This window comes from Lonchura striata, chromosome 8 (assembly GCF_050655825.1).
Source record: "Lonchura striata isolate lonStrDom1 chromosome 8, ASM5065582v1, whole genome shotgun sequence".
Classification (NCBI taxonomy): domain Eukaryota; kingdom Metazoa; phylum Chordata; class Aves; order Passeriformes; family Estrildidae; genus Lonchura; species Lonchura striata.
In genome coordinates, this window is record NC_140710.1 from 30,462,440 (window position 1) to 30,486,134 (window position 23,695).

At 49.8% G+C, this 23,695-nt stretch overlaps 1 protein-coding gene across 2 annotated transcripts in view; it reads left to right on the forward strand.

The window, feature by feature from the left end:
• Positions 1-23,695, forward strand: part of PBX1 (PBX homeobox 1) — a 127,899-nt gene that overhangs the window by 99,963 nt on the left and 4,241 nt on the right. The window contains exons 3-8 of one of the 2 annotated variants that reach the window (XM_077785259.2): positions 1,609-1,853; positions 4,875-5,065; positions 6,087-6,222; positions 9,263-9,422; positions 16,636-16,748; positions 18,293-18,382. In XM_077785259.2, the coding sequence (XP_077641385.1) occupies positions 1,609-1,853; positions 4,875-5,065; positions 6,087-6,222; positions 9,263-9,422; positions 16,636-16,748; positions 18,293-18,382 (935 nt within the window). The remainder of the gene's footprint in view (positions 1-1,608; positions 1,854-4,874; positions 5,066-6,086; positions 6,223-9,262; positions 9,423-16,635; positions 16,749-18,292; positions 18,383-23,695) is intronic. The other variant, XM_077785260.2, reaches the window with a different exon arrangement.

The window sequence follows — 23,695 nt, forward strand, 5'->3', positions numbered from 1 at the left end:
ACACGGAGGGAGCACATAGGGCACCTCCATTTTTCAGACATGGGACATCCCAAGCTGTTGGGGTGCTCCCTTGTTGTTTTTCCAGGAAAGCCCTCACAGGAGAACTTTTACTTGGAGCAGTAATTTAGGCAGGGAGCAGAAAGATGGGAGGAAGATTCGCTTTTTGAAAAGTCACTTTGGGAGGATTAATTCGTCGTTGCTCCTTTTCTCAGCATGGTTTAGACATCAGTGGAACAACTGGATTCTTAAAGAAAAGGCATTTTTCCAAGAATAAAATTTATTTCATACCTGTTTTTTACATGTTCCCAGCACGTGGCTAAAAGCATGGACTTCAGGCCCCCTCCACAGTCCATCTTTCAGGATGTGGAAACCAGGCACAGCTGCCCCGGGCTCTGTGTGTCTTTCTCTGCCATCCAGGGTTGATGTAAATGACATGTTGGGTGACATGAGAGGAGTGAGATGGCATCAGGGCTACAGACTTCCAGCTTCCCATCTCATGCTTGAGTCTGGATATGGTCCCTATCGCTTCTGGCAGCCAGCATGGGTACATTTATTGGCTTTTTTGGGTGCTGTTGCTAGGAGTTTTGCTGCTTGTTGGAGCAGAAAGTGTGGCTTTGTGGGTTAGCTCTGTGGTGAGCTCACTGCCAGTTCTGCCCTACTTCTGTCCTGTGAGAAGGAGGAGAAGGAGCAGGGAGAGGAGCAGGGAGCTGGAAGCCAAGTAGTGATGAGTGAAACCAAGCTTGGTCCTTGCAGTGTATTTGCAGCATCAGGATGCCTGTTGGGGAACCTGTTGGGAAACCTGTTGGGGAATCTGTTGGGAAGGGACAAAATCCCTGCTGTGTCGGAACCCTGGCTTGGTTCAGGGGTTCCATGTGGTGGTAGTCTCTCTTCTAACCTGTGCTTCCAAAGAAAGGCTCAGCAGCTTCTTGTTGTCCAGTCTCAGGGCAGTTTATTGGAAGTTATCTAAAAGATTTTCTTCTCTGGCTACTGTGGTTTGCTCAGCAGCTCAGGCAGAGGCACACACACACCCTGACACCTTCTCTGACTGCTTTCTTCTTCTTCGCTCCCTCCTCCTAGGGTTGTTGTTATTTTTTATATGATATATTATGTGATACATGTTTATAGTTTTGCATTAATACTTACTACCTATATTAAATGGTGCTTTTCTACTCTAAACCAATCTATAAATGCTAACATCATTAAGAACATGGAGGTAAGGAAGAAGAAAGAGGAAGAACAGGACTGCCCTACTTTCTTCCGTCTTAAAACTTCTGGCTACCATGTATAGAGTAAAAACCCCCCTGTATAGGTGTTAAAACCCCCTTGTACAATACTAAAAAATTCTTCCCTCTACTTTGTAACTACTTTTACTATAATATCTAAACTTTTGTAATTTCTTGTTCTTCCTGCAAGGTTGGTAACTCATTCCATGGCTCAAACTCAAAATCACAGCTGTTTCCATCTGCCTGCCAGGGTCTCAAATGCTTCTGACCAGGGCCTGGAACCTCCAAAAATGTCTGAGGGACATTTTGAGTTGCGACACTGCTGATGGGGTCAGTCCAGCTGTGACTCACGAGGGCTTTCCTCTCGCCATTGTGTCTCCTGCAGTGCTGAGCATCCGGGGGGCGCAGGAGGAGGAGCCCACGGACCCCCAGCTGATGAGGTTAGACAACATGCTCCTGGCCGAGGGGGTGGCGGGCCCCGAGAAGGGAGGGGGCTCGGCCGCCGCCGCCGCCGCCGCCGCCGCGTCCGGAGGAGCCGGCTCCGACAACTCGGTGGAGCACTCCGACTACAGAGCCAAACTCTCCCAGATCAGACAGATCTACCACACGGAGCTGGAGAAGTACGAGCAGGTAACAGGCTCCTTCGTGGTGCTGGTGCTGGTGGGAGCAGAGCGGGGAGCGTGGATCTGCACGGCCTGGGTCGTACCGACATCTCTTGTTAGGAGCCTACGGGCAAATGGCTCTGGGTGTTCTCACTCCAACACCAGCTTTTTTTGGAGTTGGCAGGCTTGGGGGTTGATGCTGGGGTGTGGCATGAGAATAGTCTTGGCAGGGTTGCCCCTTGGATTTTCACTTTTCACTCCTCCCCTGATATCTTACCCAGAATTGGCCCTCTGAAGGAAAAGGCCTCTCTGATATGCTGGCATCAGTGATGACAGCTGTCCAAGTAAGACTTGCATCAGAGTCTTCCTTGAATATATTTTCTCCTTGAAAGGCTGCTTCCACGGGAAAAAAAAAAAAGGTCTTTTTTCTTGTAGTAAATTACTCAAAAGAAAATCTACTTGAGTCATGAACACAGCTATTGGTAACACTGACAATTTCATTAAGAGCTTTGCAGGTCAGTGCTCAAAAACAGTTCCTTTCAAGTGCTTCCTGATGTTTTGCAGACCTTTCTTGGCCACTGTGCACCTTGACCTTGTGGTCTCTACCCCAAGGATGTGAGCAAGAAAGTGGCACCTCCTTGGGTGCAGGACCAGTGCCAGGGGCCTGGTGGGCCTTCAGCACTCGGGTTTAGATCCAGTAAAAGCCTCCATTTTTCCTGGCTAACTGGATGTGTGGTAGGGCTGGGGGATGTCTCATCCCCGTGGCCACGTTGGCCAAGCTGAGGGAAGGGTGCTCCAGGGTTAGAGCTGGAGTCAGGGTGGCCAGGCAGGGCTCTGGTAACGGAGCAGCCAAGCACAGTGATGCCACGAGAGGCACTTTGGCAGGCAGGGAGCAGGCAGAGGGCTGGCTGGAAGGATGACCTTTGGTAACTCTCCTCAGCCCTTGCTGTCACCCCTCAGCCATCCCACGTGGGTGGGAGTGGAGAGCACATCAGAGGTCATCTCTCAGGCTGAAAAGGGGTAGAGACACCTCATGTCCTCTGCTACCCAAAGCTAGGGAGAGGCCCTTGGCACAGGCTTCAGGGAAGGGCCTTCTGCTTCTCCCTCCCCTTGGGCAGGGGTTTTATTTGTTTGATGCTCTGATTCTGGTTTTGCTTCTCCTTGTCTCCTCAAAGAGACACCCAGGTGAGAGAAGCCTTTATCCAGGCCCAGAGGGTGAGATGGGCTGCATTCTTCCTTCTCACAACCCACTGACAGGGTTTGGTTTTGCCACTGAGTGGCTTTGCAAGTGGCTGTGCTGGTCCACATCTCTGGTACCATCTCTGAAAGCATCACCCAGATTCCTGCAACACCAGGGCTCAGGGTTTTTTCCACCTCCTTCCCACTCTCTCCAATCCAGCTGTTGGGAGCTCAGTCCCAACTGAGCCCATAGCTACTCAGTCTGGCTGCTGGGTCAGCACGGCAATCAGTGGTGATTTTGCCTTTAATGCTCTTTATTTCATGCCAAGAGAAGATGATATAAAATTTCTGGGGTGTCTGAGAGCTCTGATAGCCAGCACTTATCCTGGGAGATGGGAGTCAGCAGCTGGAGCTGGCCTTGGGGATGTCTCCTTGTTGGGTCTGAGCCATGGTGGGAATTCAGCTTGGAAGGGTGGGGTAAGACACAGCAAGTCAAGCCCAGGTCACCAGTCCACAAATCCAGTGTTTCTTTCCTTTGCCAGCCCCTTTTTCCTCATCGTAGCATGGGAACTGCAGACACTGTCCCCAGAGCAGCCACCCACATCCCAGGAGCACCAAAGGCTTCTCCAGCCATCACTGCCCACTGGTTTTTGGGGCTTGGTTCTGGGATTCAGAGGACCCCATCAGTGAGGTGCTCATGGGGATGAGGGAGAGGGGACTGAAGTGGCCTTGATCTGCCCTCAAAATCACCCCCTTGTCCCCTGGCTCCTCTCGCTGCCCTGTCCTCGAGGCTCAGCATGGGGACAGCAGGAGCAGCCAGACAGTGCTGTGCAAGCAGCAAACTAATTTGGATTGTTACCTGCTTGCCCTTATTTGTCAGGGCTCCTGCCTCACTCAGGCTTTAATTATTATCCTTATTTACTGCTTACCTGATGTGCCAAGAGCACGGAGTAAGGCCGTGTCTCTCTGGGAGCTGCCCCTGTGATGCACAAGGGGCTCTGCAGAACACATGGTGGGGCTGTAGGAGATAGGGCAGTGGGTCCAGAGGTGCGTGGTCCTCCTCAGATAAATCTATAGCTCCTTCAGTCACAACCAGCAAAACAGTGGCTGGGACTTCTTCATGCTTTTTGTGAATCCTGGGGCTTCATCTGCCACAGCTCCATCCATGATCCCCCCCGAGAGCAGTGAAATAGGCTGCTGTCTTTCCCAGCATGTTTTTGGGAGTCTCTCACACCCTGTGCTTGGCAGACCAGGGAAATTTCTCTCTCCCTGATGCCTGTTTCTGGCTAGAAACAGAGGCCAGACAAAGTTTAAAGGATAAAAGTGGACATATTTAATGGTGGGCCTTCAGGTACATGAAGGGCAGATGAAGCCTCCCCAAGGGGCTACACCCAAAATAGACGATGTCATGACTTTTTCAGACATACACAAGTTTGGCCTATTTGCATATCAAGGATTAATTCTCCAATTACAGCTTCAGGTAATGAAGTCAGACACATGCAATTTTCTACCCCCCCAATTTCACTTTTGTTTATCCTTTTTGGGGCCTGAGGCAGAGGGTGTCCTTGGATCTCAGGCCTAGAAAGATTGTTTTGTCTGACCAAAACGTGAAGAGTTAACTAAACTTCTATATGAAGTTCAGAGTTATACACTAAAGCAGTACAGGATCTGAAAAATACAAAAGCTAAAATCTTAAGGCATCATCCCCTGAGCACAGAACGTTCTTGCTCTGAGCCTGCTCTGAGAATCCCCAGCCAGCGGGGCCTGCAGTCGTATCTCCTCCCATAGCCACGCTTCCTCTGCCCCGTCCTTGACACCACCGAATGACCTTCCCATCCTGGGGTTCCTTTTGCTTTTCCTGCCGTGCCAGGCGTGCAACGAGTTCACCACGCACGTGATGAACCTGCTGCGCGAGCAGAGCCGGACCCGGCCCATCTCGCCCAAGGAGATCGAGCGGATGGTGAGCATCATCCACCGCAAGTTCAGCTCCATCCAGATGCAGCTGAAGCAGAGCACGTGCGAAGCCGTCATGATCCTGCGCTCGCGGTTTCTGGATGCACGGTGAGTCCGCGCCCCACCCAGCCTTTTGGCTCCAGGAGGTTTGCTGGGCAGCTTGGTTGGCTCTGGAGTAAACTGAGGGCCCAGCTGAAGGGCCGTGACTTGAGGCAGAGAGGGTTTTTTGCCTTTTTTTTGCCACGGTTTAGTTGAGGTGTTAGAGCATGGGTTGGACTCAATGATCTTGAAGGTCTCTTCCAACCCGGTCATTCTGTGAATTCTGTGAATTCTTTATGCCTCGGTTGTCTGTGACTCAGCAGGGGAGGGGACTGCAATTTAAACCATCCCTTGGTGAGGCTCCCAGCTGTACCTTGAGAATTGCACATCTTGGTTTTGCTGTGGCAGAAGGAAATCCTGTGGCATATTGCAGCAAGCCTCTGTGGTGAAAACGTGCGCTTCAGTTAGGGATGAAAGTTTATCCTCCAGGCCATCCTGTCCCCCCTAGATTCCCATTCTTTTCCCACTGTTTTTATGTCCCAGATTTTCAAATTGCTGTAAAATTACTTCATTTCCCAAGCTGGTTAGGTGCAGACTGCAGCTTGGGCTGTAGCTTGCTATGGGGAGGAGAGGCAGCTACACCAGGGGTACAAGGAAAGAAATGGCAGACAGGTAATAATGCCTAGGTGTGAATGGAACAGACCTCCCCAAGGATATATCCAGCTGTGCTTCCTCAGCACAGAGCTTTGCAGAGTAGCACTGTCTTTGGTCATGACAGCCAGGTGTCAGGAGTCACCTTCCCAGGTGGAGGAGCTGGATGCCAGTTTTCAGACTCTGCTGTGAGCTGGAGGATACGGTAATAAATTTGAGATGGAGATTTGCTTGCTCTGAAAGGTGCTGAGAGAGCAGTCACCAGCAAGGGGTCAGACCAGAAGCTTTCTGGCTGTGAGTCTTGCTCTCCATGCAAGCAGAGCGGGGAGAGAGGAAATTGGGAAACTCAAGAGTATCTAAAATTGCATTCTATTTTTGGTTCCCTGGTGCTCATTCCCTTTCTTTTCCCTTCTGTTTCCCATTTTTTCTTCACATGAAGGCGGAAGAGACGAAACTTCAACAAGCAAGCCACGGAAATCCTGAATGAGTATTTCTATTCCCATCTCAGCAACCCTTATCCCAGTGAGGAAGCCAAAGAAGAGCTAGCCAAGAAATGTGGCATCACAGTCTCACAGGTGAGACAGCTCAAAGCCTGGACCAGTGGGAAACCTCAGCATGGGGAAGGGTATTCCAGACCTCAGACCAGCCAGCCATGTCCAGTGTTGAGCATTTAATTATTCAATTAGTTTAGTGCAAGCTAGTGAGAGTGGGTGGGAGTGCAGATGGCCCTTGCAGATTGAAGCCATGGATGGAAAAGGAAAGTCTGAGAGTGGATTTAGGAGGTATGAAGGCTCCATGGAGCAATGGCTGTGTGTGCAGGCAAGGTGCTGACAACACAGAAATGATGTGGCAGCAGCACCCAGAGGGACAGAGTCTCCTCAAGGAATTAGTGCTGGTCTGGCCTGCAAGAAGGGCTTGTTTGATCTGAAAGTAATTTCTTCAAGGGGATTAAAAGCAGTAGGAAGAGTTTTACAGGATTTGCTTGATAGGATTGAATAGACAAGTCCAGGTGGGAAGGATCTGGGTGCAACAGTTAGAGTTTGTGCTCAGTGAAGGTGAGATTTGTCAGGGTCAGTTCTCTCAGTCATGACCCTTGTGCTGCAGAACATGACATCTCCCTGACTTGCACATCTCTCGAACATGGGGGTTAGTAATGACAAAATGAATTATTTCCATATGTTCAAGGAAGCCACATAGTTCCTGGAGTCTGTAGCTTTGACCTGGGAGCTGCTGTGATTTGTGAGGAGCGCAGTCAGCCCTTGAAATGTTCAGCCATACATTGCTCAGGCCTGCCCTTCTTTATTTCCTCTCTTTTTGGAGCAGGCTGTGTGATTGAGAGCCAATCTTTGTGGCCTGTGGTAGGCTTTGTCCTCATGTGAGCTTAGCAGCCTCTCTAGGCTCCCATGGCATTCCCTGTCTTGGGCTGCTTCCCAGCCCCAGGCACGTGGCTGCTCGTCACTTGAGCGAACTGCAGACAGCAGTAGCATCTGGTGTCCTTGTGGGAGCGTGTCTGCCTTCAGCAGGAGCAGCAGCATCCAGGGGTAGGTGTCATCACCGTGCTGAGTGCCTGCTGAGTGACTCCAGTTGCCTCCCCTGGGCTGGAAGACCCAAACGTTGCTTCTTCCCAGAGTTACCTACAGGAGACAGCACATATTGGCTTAAGTAAAACTCCAGCTGTCCCAGTGCTTCCCCTCTCACTTCTAATTCATCTGTTCACACTTACAACTTCTCCTTTGCAAAGACAAAATGCCCAGGAGAAGTGCTGCGCTTAGGGAGGTGGTTTTGAGCGTGCTGAATCAAGGCTGCTTTGTGCCTGTCTCCAGGATCTGCTCCCTTCTTCATCCAAGTAAGGTAGAATCAAACACACATCCAGGTCTGCTTTTGCTGAGACTAAGTGGGAACACAGGTCCCATGAATGTGTGCAAGTCACGAGCAGAGTTGATGTGAACTCAGAGTCTGACCAGATTCTGCAGGTGTTTCACAGATTTTAAAATGCAGGTAGGTTGTGGTGGCTGTGTATTCCAGCCTCCTGCCCTGTGGTGCTCAGAGTTCACCCAGGATGTGAAGCCAGAAGAGCAGTCATGAGGAGATGTCCATGTGGAAAGATAATGAAGGAGCACATTGTCATTAGTGAGAAAGCTGGGCCATTCCAAGAGGTGGAATGGAGCTCCTTGCCAGCAGCACCAGCTCCTGGTGGTACCATCAGAATGTTTGCTCCCAGATCTGGGCTGGGTGCTGATCTGAGTCTCCACAGGTTATATTTTCTCTTTCCTGCTCTGCAGGATTGGATACCTCTAGCTGAGTAGCCATTAAATTGGTGGATAAAGCCACTTCTGTATGGAAGCTGCTGGATGCTCTAATAAGCACTGCAGATAGAAAGCAGCACAGGAATAAAAGCTTATGGGTTTCAGTGAGCCACACCAAGCCCAAACTTTCCCTAAGTAAAGGAAAAAATCATGGGCTTCAAGGGATGAACATCCATTATTGTATTCTGTGTCTTTGGCTCTTGCTCAATTTATTTGGAAGAGGGAGCAGTGATGTACTTGCTCACCAGCAAGCAAAGGGAGAATGTCCTTGGAATCTCACTGAAGGGGTTGGTCTTGCTAACTCAAGATTGCAGCTCCAAGCAATTCTAGGAGTGTTGGAACTTTTTGGGAGAGCTGCAGCATCCTCCTTATTTGCCCATTCTCTTTATCCTGGTAAACTCTCTCAAAGTCAGTAGTGGCTGGAAGTTGTCTTCAGCTTAGAGAGCTGCACATAGGAGGACATTACCCTGATTCTCTGTGTTCAGTGCTGATGAAGAAGAGGCTGAGAGCTGCTTCTCGTGCTGTAGGGTTGAATCTTTCCCATGCCTTCTCTGAAATGGTTCAGTGTGAGACAGTGCCCACGAGTAAACAGGAATATCATCAGCATGTCTCTGGGCAAACACACTGGAAACACCTTCCATCCCTTCCCAAGGCACACACTTCTTTCCTAGGACCAAAGTTAGGTTTTAGGAGAAATCCTGTGCTCCTTCTCCATCCTTCCCCTGAAGTTCCTGGTTCATGCAGTGGCTCGTGCTGAACCTTGCAAAGCCGAGCTCGGCTGGACAAAGAGCATCCACTTCTGGCTTTGTGCCCTGATTCCCCTCAGATGGATCAAAAGAGAGCTTTGCTGATACTGAGGCAATTTTGTGTGTCAGCCAGGCTCCAGTCGATTCTCTGAGTGTTCTCCCTCAAAGCCATGCTGGTAATCAGGGTAATCAGGGCATCAAAGAGATACTGAGGAGGAGCCAAATAAAAATGTCACCTACCTGTTCTCAAATTGTGCAACTGTGGGGTCATTTGACTTTGTCGTGGTTTTTTTTAATCCATTTTAAGATTTTTGTGAGGTGGGTCTAGTGATTCTTGTGGAGCATCCCATCTATAGCAGAACCAGCTACACCCACACAAACCCAGTGCTCCCAAGGGGTTCCCACCACCTTTCGTGGGGCACACACAAGTGGAAGGTGCTAGAAAAACCTGGGGAAAAAGAATCTGCACTGCTTAACCTGAACTAATCGACCTTCCTCACCCAGCTACACTTGGCAGAGCTGAAACCTTAACTTGTCCTTGTCTTCTCTTGAACTCGCTCTAGGTATCAAACTGGTTTGGAAATAAGAGAATCCGGTACAAGAAGAACATAGGTAAATTTCAAGAGGAAGCCAATATTTATGCTGCCAAAACGGCTGTCACGGCTACCAATGTGTCAGCCCATGGAAGCCAGGCTAACTCACCCTCAACTCCCAATTCAGCTGGTTAGTTTTTATTTTTCTTTTCTTTTGGGTTGTTAGTGTTCGGGTTTTTGTTTGTTCTCCCCTCTCCCTCTAGTCTCTCTCTTGTTTTCTCCTTTTGGTTATTTCAGCTTTTATTCTCTGGGTCTGGTTTGCTCACTTTCGTGGTCTTAAAAAAAAACAAAACTTAAGAGGGAAACAGGTTTGATTTGATGGTTTTTTTGGGGAGGCGAGTTGCTTTATTTTCTTTGCTTTTTTTCTCCCTATTTTCTCCTTTTTTTCCCTCTTCCCCTTTCCTGTTCTGCTTTTTGTTGGAAAAAAAGATGTGATCAGACCATGTGACTGGTGGTGCTGTGGTGGGGGTTATATGCATGGATGGTAAACACAAAACCAGAAAAGTGGACCACGAAGCGTTGCTCAGATTGCTTGCACTTTGGGGGGGAGAAAAAAAAGTAATAGAAAAGTTATTGTGTCATGATTTTATTTCACTGGGGCTGAAAGCATGAGTGATCCTAATGGACAAACCCCAGCATTTCTGAGATGTCCTAGCTCATGCCATTTTGGGGGTTGTTTTGGGTGAATTTTTGTCCTTTGATTTTCCTGTGGTTATCTCTTTGATTGCTTACATGACAGTGTCTGGATCACCTGCAAGAATGCGCTCTGTGTGAATTTTATTTTCCCTTTGTGTCAGTGCAATCCAGAGAAATTCATGGGTCCTTCCCTTCCCTTTCCCCTTTTCCTTCCCATTTGCTGTGGTTTCCATTTGTTTGTTTTGAGAGTCAAAGGCACAGAGCACTTTGCCCAGATTTCAACTCCTCTGCTAGAGAACGATGCTCAGTTCATGCCTGGTGCCTGCTGCAAGGTTGGCCAACCCAAAAATGACCAGGGGCTGCTGATCCAAGAGCAATGGAAAATTGGGATTGTTTACAAGGAGAGAAAAAAAAATAACTTCATGGGTGCCATATACTTTGTAATCCATGCAAATATCTGTGTGCCTGTTTTCTTTTTAGGGGTGGGAGGGAAAGTGGGAATGTGCCACTCTTGAGCCTTTGAGCTGAGAGTCTGCTCATGGTGCCCTTCCCTGGGAATGTGATGCTTGATGGTATCAGAGGGGCAGGAAGGGAGCAAAGAGGATGGTGGGCAGCAGGATGTTACACAGGCCATGCAGATGCTGCCTGCCATCAGGACATACTTCTGTAGTGAGCACAACCCTGCTTCTGTAGGTACCAGAGGAATCACATGCCAGAAACACCCCTGACTCTGGAGGATTTGAGTGGAAGGTGGAGAGCCAGGGGTCAAACAAAGGGAGGAAGCAGTGACATGGGTCTCTGGCCAGGACAATCTCTCCCACCTCTTCCTCACCTAGGGCTGTCTGCTCTGGCTCGGGTGCTCTGAGGGCTTAGGTGGGTGCAGCAGAGCTCTGCAGAGACAGTTTGCTGGAGTTTTGTTTAATTCTTTTTGATTTGGGGACTTTTGTTCCCTCTCGTTATCTCAGCTGATGAAGATTTAACTGCATTTTCAAAAATGTATTTCTGTCCAAAGAGCTCACACAAAATACCTGGTCAGGTGGGCTTTCCTGATGTTAACACCCCCCTATAGAAAAGGCTGGAGGGAATTCTGCTGGAAAGAGAAGAATTGTGTGTGTCAGGGGAGAGACCTGCTGCCTGTGATGCTGTCCTGCAGTCCACATCAGTCTGGACCAAAGAAATGCAGCTTTCCTTCTTTTCCTCTCTCTTCAGCTGGAGTCAGATCCAAAGGTCTGGAATAGCAAGGGAACAGCTTCAGAGTGCCTGAGTGGGTTTGGATCTGTGCTGCAAAGAGGAGAAAAAGCATTTCCTCAGTGCCTGACCTGTTAAATAGTGCTCCAGAGCAAGGCTGTTTCCTCGCCTTCCCCACAGGCACTAACACGGTTGTTTCAGAGATAAATTGGCTGGTGCCCTGCAGTAAGCAGCTGAGATAATCCCTGGATAACACTGCGCTTTCAGGAAAGGACAAACAGTCCTGTTATTAACAGGGAAAACTTGAGCTCCTGGGTCCTCTTTGTGGCTCACTTGCCTGCAGTCTGGAGTCATTGACCTCTTTTCACATGTCTGAAGTGTCAGCGGTGCTAAAGCAGTGCAAGGGGAGCTTGCAGGCCACAGAGATCCTTCTTCTGCTTAGAAATAAAGTGTTCCTAACCTGGCCCAGGTCCCACACCCTGCCTGGAATGCTGCAACAGTGGCAGAGCAGCAGGGAGGCCCCGGTTGCTCTGGGTCAGCTTGCAGAGGTGGTGGGTTTGGGTGTCCTTGTAGGTCCTCTCCTGAGAAGACAGCTGGAATTGCATGGGATTTTTATCTCCTGACAGTTGAGATCCTCCCAGCTGATCTACACAGATGTAACAGCTCAGTCAAGCATCCCTGCATTGTCACATTTTGGGACAAAGACACTTCCTGAGGGCACCATGTGATCTCCCCTGCTTCAGGTTGTCCTGTAGGTCCCAGCAGCAAGAAGCACACCTGGACATGCTAGGTCTGAAATACCTGTCAGAAAGATTGGGACAATTGTGTCCAGGACCATGAGCCATCAGATGTGCTGAATTCTCCAGGGAGGATCATGGAAGCCAATGAAGAGGTGAAGAACTAAGATGGCCAATGCCTCTCCTTTTGCACTGTGGACTTCTTTCTGTTCCCAGATCATTGGCTGAGAGTTTGGTGAGGCAGGAGCCTGAACAAAGATAGGAGTTTCTATCCTAGGAATTTGTAGGACTTCCTGGTTTAAATACATTATAGGGCATGTGGAAAGAAAGTAAGCAGAGGCAGGTCATGAGAAAGAAATGACCAGCAGTGCAGTCCCTGGAAGAGGAGGTGGAACTGGATGCAGTGGGACCTGGGACAGGAGCTAAATTCATTTCTGCTGTGGCTGCGCAGGCCCATCTGTTCTCTCATTGATGCCCATGGTACTGGAGATTGGTGAATGGCTACAGTCAGTCAAAGAGATTGGCCACACATTGACAAGGGCAAGGATTGCATCTGTCTGCCCATCTGGCACGTTCAGAGCAGGGTCCCCCATCCTCAGTCACCCAGGCCTGAATGTCAAACACCTTTTCATCCGGAGTACGCGCGGTTGGGCTTTATTGGCCAGATGTTCAAATAAGCTGAGAAGTCTGGCTCGTTTGGGCTAACAACTCCCCATCCTCACTTTGATTTCCTGGACAATCTCAGCACAGAAACCACATGGCAAATGAAAGCTGTGTTATGTGGGCAGACCTTTTTGCCAGCTAGAGTCCTCAAGGGCCGCACACAGGTGATAGCATCCAGTGAAATCTTGAATGCAGAGCAGCCAAAATTGTTCTGAGCTGTTGTTTTTTTTTACCTGCTCATCCTTTTGTTTTGTAAAAATCTTCTTGTGAAGCTGCTGCCTGGAAATGTACTTCATCGGGCGCAGGTGTCTTCTCTGCCTTCCTGCATTTGTGTCCAGAACATACCACTGGAGAGGACTCTGCTTCAGCAGAGACTGTTCTGGTCATGCCTTCACTGTCCTCAGTGTTTGGCAAGTGAAAAAGAACAAATGTCCTACTGGATCATCCCTGGCTTTTGGACCTGCTAAGGAGCTACATAGTTCATCACCACATTCTTCCCTCCTTTTTGGCCACAAAAAGTCACTGGAAGTATAAATCTTGTGCTCTCAATGCGTGTGTGTCATTGCTGCTGACTTCAACCAGGAATCTTGTAGACGTGGCCAAAGTCACTACAGAGGCTCAGTGTGCTGGATCTCTCTTGCTGGTGGTAGGTGGAATGAGGCAGCAGATAAGGATGGCTTGATTTCAGCTCCAGTGAACACCATTACCCTGTTTGTTTATTCGTGGTACCATTTGAATTGTCAGGTATTTAGAGAAAAGTACTTACTAGAGGTCCTGAAAAATTGGAGGTGGAAGTGGACACTGTCAGAACACAGAAGACATCTGAGAAGCTGGAGAAGAAGCTCTCTGAAGAGCTGGAAAAGTGGTGCAAGAAATACCAGCAGTCAAGTTTGTGAAGATTTTTGAAATGGAGGCAAATTTGAGGTGGGCTTTGCTCATCAGAGGTGTTAGGGATGGAAGAAATCTCTTAGAAGGCATTGTTTTGATGTAGGCTTTCACCCAGGGCAAGATTTGGCTGCCAGAGTTTGCGCAAACATTTCCAGCATTCTTCCTAAAGCAGGTGCTGCCCTGATAGAAACTCAAAACCAAGGAATACTGGGGATTGGTCTTGGTTTTAAAAAAGATTTCTGTATGCTGAAGATGAGACACTCTTCCACACTGCTGCAAGTTGTGGGTTTTCTGATAAGTTTTTTTATCTACCCACAATAATTCCAGAGACTTCCCGTGCCAAGATCAGAGTGCTTTCCTCCTGGGCTCACAGGCTCAAAGATGAGCTTCTCTCATTCACAACCTCAGTTCCTGAGGAGCCCCAGACCACCAAAAAAGCCTGTGGTGCATTCAGGAAAAGAACCTTTCAGAGGGGCAGGTTAGATTTACAATGGGACCTCCTTTAGTGGAAGGACTTGACTTGTATTCCTGGATCTCTGTGGAGTCTAAATTTTCAGGGCTCTTCACACCCCTCTCCCAGCTGGGTGCATCAGCCCCTCTTAGCTGTGTGTCAGACTTGGGGCTGCTGTGATTTTGGGGCGTGGTGAGTGCGCAGCCAGCCGAGTGCTGAAGCAGCAGCGCAATTACAGCTCTGATCCAAATGCATCCATACATGCGGGGCCATTGGTATGCGCATATTTATCTCTGCATCCACATCAGCAGCAAGACATATTTACCGTTTAGATATGCACATATATTGTAAAAACACTCCTTGCCAATAGCAGTGTATATCTTGTAAGTGACATTTCCAGCGCTCCTCATGATTTCCGAGACACCGTCGCTCTTCAGAACTAGAGTTTGTGGCTGTTTGTTTGTTTTTATTTCCTCCCTCCCAGTCTCAATTTTATGGGCAGCTTTGTTAAGTTTCAATAAAATATCAGTTAAGTTTATGGCATTTTTATTTGTTACTGTTGTTGTAATTTTCTTTTGGTAGGGGAAGGTGGGATGAAATGTTGCTCAGCTGGGGGCAGAGAGATAGCAGTGCCATGCCAGGTGCTTAGGGATTCCAGAGTCCTCTCTCCAGCTCTGCCACTGATCATTTGTGTGATCTCAAAGATTTCTGCTCACCTCAAAAGAGGAGGGAAATATTCTCTGCTTCTTTTGAGGGGTAGCTGCAGAGTCCTTTGATTCTCAGCCACTGTGGGAGGACAAAGCTGTGTTACTGCCCTCTGTTTTTACGAGGCAATCACTCAGAAAACAGGGTCGGAAGCATCTTTGTGTGTGTGAAACGTGCCCATCTTCACACTTAAAGTTGAGCACTGTCAGAATGGGCTGGCCCCAGTCTGCCAGCTCATTTCTCTAGGTTTCTTGCCTTTAAAATGGCAAGTAACCTGGGAGGTCGGGAAGTGACAGGAGCCCTTTGCCAGCTGAGCAGAGGAGGTGATGGTTACAGCTGCCTCCTGACTAGTCCCAGTTATTTTACACAGCACCATGGGATTGCTCTCTGGAACAGGCTGGGCAGGTTGACAGTGAGCACAGACAATGAGCTATTCCTGGCTTCACAGAGCACCAGTGGGAGGGTCCTGATCCAAGACTCGCTGTGCTCAAGATGAGTCTTTCTCTTGACTGTCTTGGGTGCTGTATCTAGCAGTGATGTTTCTGCTTTCCTTGGATTCTGAGAACTGCCAGCACCTGACAAAAGAGCTGGTCACTAAGATAGCAGCAGAGAATGTAGTGAACATGAAGCCTCCAGCTTCCTCCCACCTGCTCCCTGACCTGTGTCAGATGTGACTTCTTCAAGGAGCCTTCCTGGTCCACCTCCAGGGCGCAACTGGGGTCTGTCCCTGTTTATTCCCTGTCTAGGGGAGGGGGATTGCCAGGCATTTCCCAGAGCATACGCATGAGCCATAGTTGGGCAATTCCACCAGGACTGTGGTTGCCAGTCTTCCAAGCTGGAAATGGCAGTGTAGATGATGAGAGTATATATTTGGGACTGGAGCTGAAAGCATAGCTGACCTGGGCCCCTGAAGTCTCTCCTTTCCAAGGCTAACATCATGTATAACTAAACCTTGCACGTTGAGCTGTCTCACACTTAACGCGCTGATCTGCACGATAAATTCTGAAATAATCCCATAAAACCTTTTTATTTATTTTTAACCCCCTTGCTGCCTTCCCTGCCTTACAGTTACATGATGGGTTTGTTTCTTCTGTTCAGTGGTTGAGGAAGTGCTCAGATATCTCAAAGCTGAAAGCATAAAACTTTCATTTCTGCAAAGGCAGGATTTATTTTTTCTTTTCATTTGTGATTTTTTTTTTCTCTTGATCCCACCCAGTTGTCTTCACTGTTACAATTTTTTAGCATAACATTGACGGCTGGTGCATGCAGTGGGGAATTTGCTTACAAGAGCTTGTTCTTCTGGGGCAGCTGGCCCAGGAGGGCTGTGACACCCTTGTGTTCTCTCATGGGCCATCACAATGAAAGATTTGCCAGCGTGATGGGCACTGGGAGTCTAACCCAGGTGCCTTCACATTTTTGTGAGCCTTTGCTCCTGGTGCTCTGCAGTTCCCACCAGTGATGGGTTCCTGATGTCCTGAAGGCAAACCCCATGCACTGCTCCCTCACAGAGCCCCACATGGCTCAGCCAAAGCTCCAGCCATGGGGCTGGATGGGCTCTGGATGTCTCACCCTGCAGGGAGCAGTATGGGCTAGAATTACCCACCCTGTCTGAGCTTCTCAGCATGGGCTTGGTTCACCTGCTGCAAAGGCTTCTGCTCTTGATAGCAGAGCTTGTCTGGGTAATTCTGGTCTCCAGTGCAGTCTGCTGGGTGGACACCTCCAACAACGAGATCCTTCAGAGCTGTCTGAAGGATTCTGATGCTGTCTGAGTCCTCCAGGCTGTGCTTTGTTTGTCTCAGTCAAAAGCATGAAGAATCCTTCCTCCAGCTGAGGAGCTGTTGAAGAATGTTCTTGGCATTGAGCTGTAACAACATGTGGCTTTGAATAACCTCAAGAGTGCATCCTTTTTTTTTTTTTTTTTTTTTTTTTGCTTGCTCTGTTCTTCATACTACTAACCTGACTGTGTGTTTTGTTTTTGTGGTTGCTTTGCATGTTGTTCCTTCCTCTTGGCTGAGAGTCATGGGGTGGATCTTTTTCCTTTCTGTGATTCAGGTGCCTCACTCTTTCCTTTCCAGGTTCTTCCAGTTCTTTTAACATGTCAAACTCTGGAGATTTGTTCATGAGCGTGCAGTCTCTCAATGGGGATTCTTACCAAGGGGCCCAGGTTGGAGCCAACGTGCAGTCACAGGTAGGGACCCATCCGATGTACTGCCAGTGAATGCATTAGTGTTGGAGGAGCCTTTGATTGTATTGGCACTTCTCCCTCCCGTCTGAAAAGAGCAAATCTCAACCAGCACAAATCAACCAACCAACACTTAAAAAAAAGGCAAACCAAACAAAAAAAACCAACCGACCAAAAAAAAGAAAAAAAAAAAGAAAAATAAAAAGGCAACAGGAGCAACCACCAAAAAAAAAAAAAAAAAAGAAAAACAAACAAACAAAAAAACAATCCAAAAGAAACCAAAACCAAACACCCAACCAAACCAACAACCATGGTCTTGAGGAGACTTGCCCACACTTTGTGAATGCATTTGGCTCTGGCTTGATAGTCATACTAAGAGGAGAGAAGGTGTAGAAGAATAGGCACAAAGTCAAGCAAAAGCAGCTCAGGTTTAGGTTCTTCTTGCTTTATTCTTCCAAGGGAATGGGCCAGATGTCTGGACTGGTGTCTCGTTTTTCAAGACTTCCACTTACTCCTTTGATGCCAAGCTAGGTGTCTGCTGAAAGGCATTAAATGTTGAAATATGTAGATTTTTTTAAAAAAATTTTTTTTGCAATTAAAAGCCACCCTTGACCATCTCCCCACCTCCCCAGAGCACAGGCACTCACACCACCCCTGTACATGCCAGGAGGAGAGAGCAAGGGAGCTTTGAGCAGCAATGCTGAAATGTCAACCCATGCTTGGAGCAAAAAGAAAGAATTTAAAATAGCCATGATCTCACTCAGCTCTCCCACCTCCCATCCGATGTCCAGATATGCCATGAGTCCCCTCTCAGGCATCTGAGGCTCTGTTCTGTCCTGAGAGACAACAGCCACTCTGACACTTCTGCATTGGGCAAGGAGAACTCTCTAAAGCTGAGGCTGCTGCCCCATGAGGCTGGACGTGGAGCACACATCATCCGTGGGCAGTGAGACGTGCTCACCACGTGTGCCACTGCTGGGGCTGGGCTGGGGGTGTGAGGGACAGCAACAGGGCACCCAGAGGAGAGCTGCTGGTGCCTCTGCCATGGTAGGTATATTTCCTTTCTGGGCCCTTCACTGTGGAGGCGTTCATCCAACTCCAAAAATCTCCTTCTGCTGCTGTGAGCAGTGCTTGGGGTCAGGGTGGAACAGGGTAGGGGTAGGAAGGTGGGTCCGTAGAGGAGATGGAGGAGATGGCTGCAACGACGTGCTCCAGGAGATGCCACCCCACACTGTCATGCTGTTGTCCCTCCCCACTCTTTTTGTCAAAGGACATGGGGCCAAGGAGAGTGTGACAGGGCTGCTGGGGCAGGCAGGGGACGGTGAGGGAGACAGGAGAGGTCCTCTGGCTCATTTCTCTCCACAAGACCAGCTGCGGTTCTCTTTTATCCCTCTTCAAATGTGTACCTTTATTTTTATTACGGTGATGGCCACGATCATTGTTATTCTGGTTTGTTTGCTTTTATCTTGCCAAAGATGAACGGAAGCAGCTTTGGCCACTAACCTTTCCTTCCCTCTAATTTGTGTCTTTGTTGTTGTTGGTCTGTTTAGGTGGATACCCTTCGCCATGTTATCAGCCAGACAGGAGGATACAGTGACGGACTCGCGGCAAGTCAGATGTATAGTCCGCAGGGCATCAGTGTAAGAAAAAAAAATGGGCTTGGGTTCTGGGTCTTTGGTTTTTTTTTTCCTTTCATTTTTGTTCTCTCACTACCAATTATTTCAAAGCCATAGGGCTCAGAATGCCACTTAGTAGGACTTGTCTTTGCTTTTACGGTCACCTAGTTTATCGCTTCTGTATCGGTCACGCCAGCGGCGCAGCTTTGCCCACAAAAAAAGTGGCGGCGGGGCAGGCTGCGTGCAGGCAGCTGGCGTCTCGGACTGTCACAGCCCATCAGCGTTCGCCCGGCACCTGCGGCCACGCGCGCTCGACACAGGAGCTGCTAAACAGGTGACACCTCGCGTAGCCATGGTGGGGAATGTCACCGCAAACGCCCCGGCCCAGAGGTGGCTCCATCCCGGTGGCACCATCCTGGAGCGTCCGGCTAAAAATAACCCGTCCCTGGCCAGGGTCCGAGAGCGCAGCGGCGACGGGGTTGGTGGCGACGGCGGTTGCGAATGAAAGGAGGGAAAAAACCCACAAAGCCAACCAACATCAACCCAAGAAAACCTCGCCCAAGCGGGCTGGGGGAGGATGCGAGGGGGAGGGCGGTCTCTGGAGCATCTTCTCCTTGTTCTTGGGTGCGCTGGCGGGTTCTGACTAGCATGAAAATTCGTAGCGACAAGCTGTGTCGCACAGGGGGAAATCGATCAGACACACACAAGGAGAACCCAGTGTAGATTTGGGACAGCAATCCAACTTCATTTCTCAGATCAATCGTCCGCCATCTCAGCGGCAGTGACAGCAAGCTGGGAGAGGAGGGCAGCCTGGAAAAGGAGGCTGTGAGCGCTGAGTGGGTGGTGGCAATGGTGTCTGGGGTGGCACAGAGGAGGGGGCAGCTGGCCCTGGACATGGGGACGCTGATGGTTGAGATAGGGTGGTCTTGAACTGGTCAGAGAGGTGATGATCCTCTGGGTGGGATGGTGGTCCTGCAGCCGAGACCCCAGCACGGTGCCATCACCAGCCAGTCCCATCACTCTCAGTGCGCTGGGCCATTTGTCACCTGGCGTGTGACCATCTTGCAGGACGGCCACCACCAGTATGCAGAGAGGGCACAAGGAGAGGGGTGCCCTGGGACGGGGGGCTCTGCTCCCCTCTCCTGCAGGCGCCGGGGCTTAGTGGGCGGCTTGACGTCAGGAGGCAGAGGCAGGGAGGATTTGTGAAGTAATGTAATTGAACATGTGCAGATAATTATGTCTCATTACATAAGCCCCTTGCAAAAACGGCACTTGGAAATGCCACATGAAAGAGCCTATCGTTCCGCATTAATTTCTCCGTGTGCTGAATTTATTCCCTTTCTGGCTTTTTAATACTTGGAGAGTAAATGAATCGCAGGCTGATCATGATAAGAGATGATACTTTTGTATAAATTAAAATACCCCCAAGGAAGGAGGCTGAGCTGATTACAGTTGCAGTTGGCTTGGAAAATAACAGTGGCCTGGGTTAAGCCAAAATTTGAGGGGGAGAGTTGCTGCCAGGGATTTTGAGGCAGGGAGGGGGTGACTGGGGAGAGGAGAAGGAAGAGAAAGTGAAAACTCAGAAGCTGAATAGGATAAGGGGAGCTGGGCTGGTGTTTCTGGCTGTGGTTCTCTGTGGGAGAACCAATGCTCCCATGAATAGCAATGAGAACTGGTGAACCGAGAGTGGCAGGGGCTTGGTGGTTCCCTCTTTGCGTCCCAAACGGTGACCTGGCATGTTTGGCATTTGATGTCTTCTCAGGCTGGTTTTCAGGGAGAGCAAGAGCCCAAATTGACCCATATTGGATGTTGTCAAGAGAGAGGCAGTCTGGCAAAGGGACTGCACTGTGTGGGTGACTCAATTCCCCATAAAGCTGTGGTAGGCATGGGAAATGAGGCAGGGAGTCCAGAGCTGAGCAGACAGTTTAGGAAGCATCTTCCAGATTGCCTGTTTGTTTCCCCTGCATCCCAGCCAGTGTGCTCCAGCCTGATTGTCACTTAATGTTTTCCCATCCTTGATGGATCCCAGTTTGTCCACCCTGAGGTGTGCTGCCCTTTTGGAAGCATTGGTGCTGGGGAGCTCCTCAGTGCAGGCAGGGTGCCTGTCTCCAACAGGCAGGGCTTCCCTGCCTTTCCCTGAACCCTTTCATGCCGAGGAGGGGCGGCAGAATGCGGAGCAGAGCTGATTGTGACACGGAAAGCTGCCGTCCCCACATCACCCGAGCGTCCCCGCGAGCTGCTGGGAGGAGATGAGCCGAAACCTAGTCCAGAGCCCTGTCACAACGATGTCTGCACGGGGCTGAGGTGAAGTCATCCCTGGAGCCCGTCAGCACCGGGAAGTCAGCGGCAGGTTGCCCGGCTCCACTGCTGGAAACCTTGGCAGGGGAGACAACGCTCGGGGTTTGCCTTCCTTGATGGAGGATGAATTTTTAAACGCGTGTAAGTCGTGACAGCTGAGAAGAGGGATCTACCCAAAGCCCAGTTCCCTGCGAGGCTCTGCTGCTGTGGCTGACAGGCTGCTCTGCCAGGAAGGAAGGGCTGGAGTCGGTTCTGCATCATTAGCAGGATAACGGGCAGTGTCCCAGCCATCGCCAGCGCTGTGACCCGCAGCTGAGGCAGGGGGAGAGCAGAGCCTTCTTCTTCACAGGTGGGGACTGCACCGGTCCCAGCAAGGGATGAGGACACTCTGACAGTGGAGAGATGGTGGAGAGGAGCTGTCCTATGGATACCCAGCCTTGGGTCACACTGAGAAGAAGCAGGGACCTCCTCTCCTTTCAGGAGGTTTGGGGTGTGAGCCCTTCTAGCAAACATTGAGGCTGTAGGTTTTTGCACCATGAGGTGAGGGTTGTTAAATGTCTGGGCTGTTTGGACAGTATTTGTTCATGGGGGGTCCACATGTGTATCCAGGAGGTCCTCCAAAACCAGGGATTTCAAAGCATTTAGGAAAGCCCAGGTTCTTCTGGGTTCCAGTAGAAGTTGGGTGTTTATTGCCACAGACCTCTAGAGGGTCCTACCCCAGAACATCACCTTTCCTGCCACTGGCCTATGGAAGTAGAAGTATTCTACTTCCCCCATATGCTAATGAATGAGTGAACTGTAGTCATCTTAAAGCCCTTTCAGAAATTTGGTTTTGGACTTAATTTAATTTACAGATGATTTAAACGTGTAGAATTATGAGTTGTTCTTAAAGTTCATCAGAAAGTGAAGGTTTTGATTTAAAACTGCTGCTGTGCAGACCTGTGCCTGTTCACAGAGCAGTGTGTGTGTCACCTGGATGGTGGTGGCCAGTGGCAGGTGTGACAGGGAATTTTGGATCCACGCTCATGAGCAAGGATTGGTAGAGGAAGAAGCTGAGAGCTCCTTACTTGACCTGAGATCTTTTGTTCTAAAAAGTTGAGCCTTGGGAAATAAGTTGTTGCTCTGTTCCTCAGCCAGCTGCAGTTCACCATCATGGTCAAGTTTAGGTTCATGTTCATGACCACCAGCTGGGGTATGGAAGTTGGTTTGGCAGGACTTCAGTGCACAGGCTCCATCCATACGGGATGCCTTGGTGTGTTCTGATGGCCAGGGGTGCCTGGCCATGACCCTTGGGAAGGGATGTCCTGACCAGGCTGGATTCTCTGCTGTGTGATAAGTCCTTCAGTGCATATTGTAAGGAGGCCCTGATAAAAGCTCTTACAAGCTCAGAGGTCTGAAAAGGCATTGAGGCTGCTCTGTCAGACTGGGTGGTAGCTGGTGTGTTTGGAGGCCCTGTGCCATTGTTGGTGGGACAGGGATTTGGTCACAGGAGGTGGGGCGCTGAGACAGCCTCCTTGCTAAGCAGAAGGCGCCTTTAAAAATTGGCAGAAAGTCATCTCCCAGCCCCATGTAGGAGGCCCAGGCAGGGAGCCAGCCAGACTTGCTGGAGGTGACAAAAATGCTGAGACCTGTGGAACTGGGCATCAAAACCAGCTGTTTCAGCAGTCTTTCACTGGGGCTCCATTTTTGGACAGTCTCCAAGGCTTTGCCTGTGCTCTGGCACCAGAAGGTGACATCTGAAGAGGTGTCCTGGAGACCACTGCTCTGTCTTTGGCATCGGCCCCTCCTGAAGAAGTCACAGCCATGTGCAGGGGCTCTGCAAGGAGGAGCAGCCTCTTCAAAAGATTCTTTTGTCTTTGAGGGAGATCCCAACTGATTTACTACAGTCAAACCCCAGGGGATCTCCTTGCTTGGAAGAGGTAGAGCCATCTGGATGGAACTGGATGAATCCCACATGTGGCTTGGTCCATGCAGCGATGGAATGAACTCCAGGATGAGTGGGGATGGGGCCTGCATGTCCTCTGCCTGGGGAAGGATCCGACCTCCTCATGGAGGACTTTTCCATACCAAAGGATGGTGTGAAGGTGTCACAGCCAACCTTGGGTCCTCCTTTCTATCACTTGACCCACAACTTACCAGACCACAACTGGCTTCTCCCCACCATTCCCTCAACTTCCCACTGGACGCCACCAAGGTTGTGTTCAGCCACACAAATTCCTGAAGGACGGGAAGGCTCATTCCCAATCTGCAGTACCTTCCAAGGATTTTGGGTGCTGAACGTGAAGCCGCCGCTCGGTCGCTTCGGTGGCTGGCAGGCAAAAGCCTCTCTAAAAATAGTTGAGCACAATAGGGCCAGAGCCCTGCTCCGCACGGCCCCCGCCGCTCTCCCCCCTCCTGCTCGCCGTAACGACCCTGCAAACACTAAATGGCATCTGAGTGCATTAAGCAGCAAACTCTCCGGTGACATAGCAATTACGGCTCTGAAATAGATTTGGTGCGTCACGGAAGATAAGGGTTTTGAAAGTTTCTGTTGTGATTATAGCTTGTAACTCCAACAAATAACAGGCTTGGTAATAAGAGGCTGCCAGCACAGCTATTGTGGTTCTCTCTCACTGATGGCACGTAAATTGCTATTAATGTCCTAAGTGTACTTGAATATGCCAGTCTCGGGGCGGCGGAGTTGGCTCTGTGTCTCTCTTTACGCGGCCTGTCATTGTCGGGCTGATAATCTACAGTAATTGCTGCCTCTTGCAGCAGTCCAAGATGTGTAAGGGTGGATATTGCCTCTTGGGGAGCGCAGGGATGGGGGGTCAGGGCCTGGCTGTGGGTGGGAGCTGGTGGGGGCAGTGGGAATGGGGCACACGGGGCTGGTGATGCTCGTGCATCGTCTGGTGTCACACTTGCACGCGAGGTGGAGCAGAGTGGGGTTTGCTGACCTGTGAGCCAGCTGAGGTCGTGATTCCTGTTTTCTTTGCTGTTGCCTGAACCCCCTTGCTGCCTTGCACGTGTGGTAGAGCACACGGGCACAGCAAGGGGTGT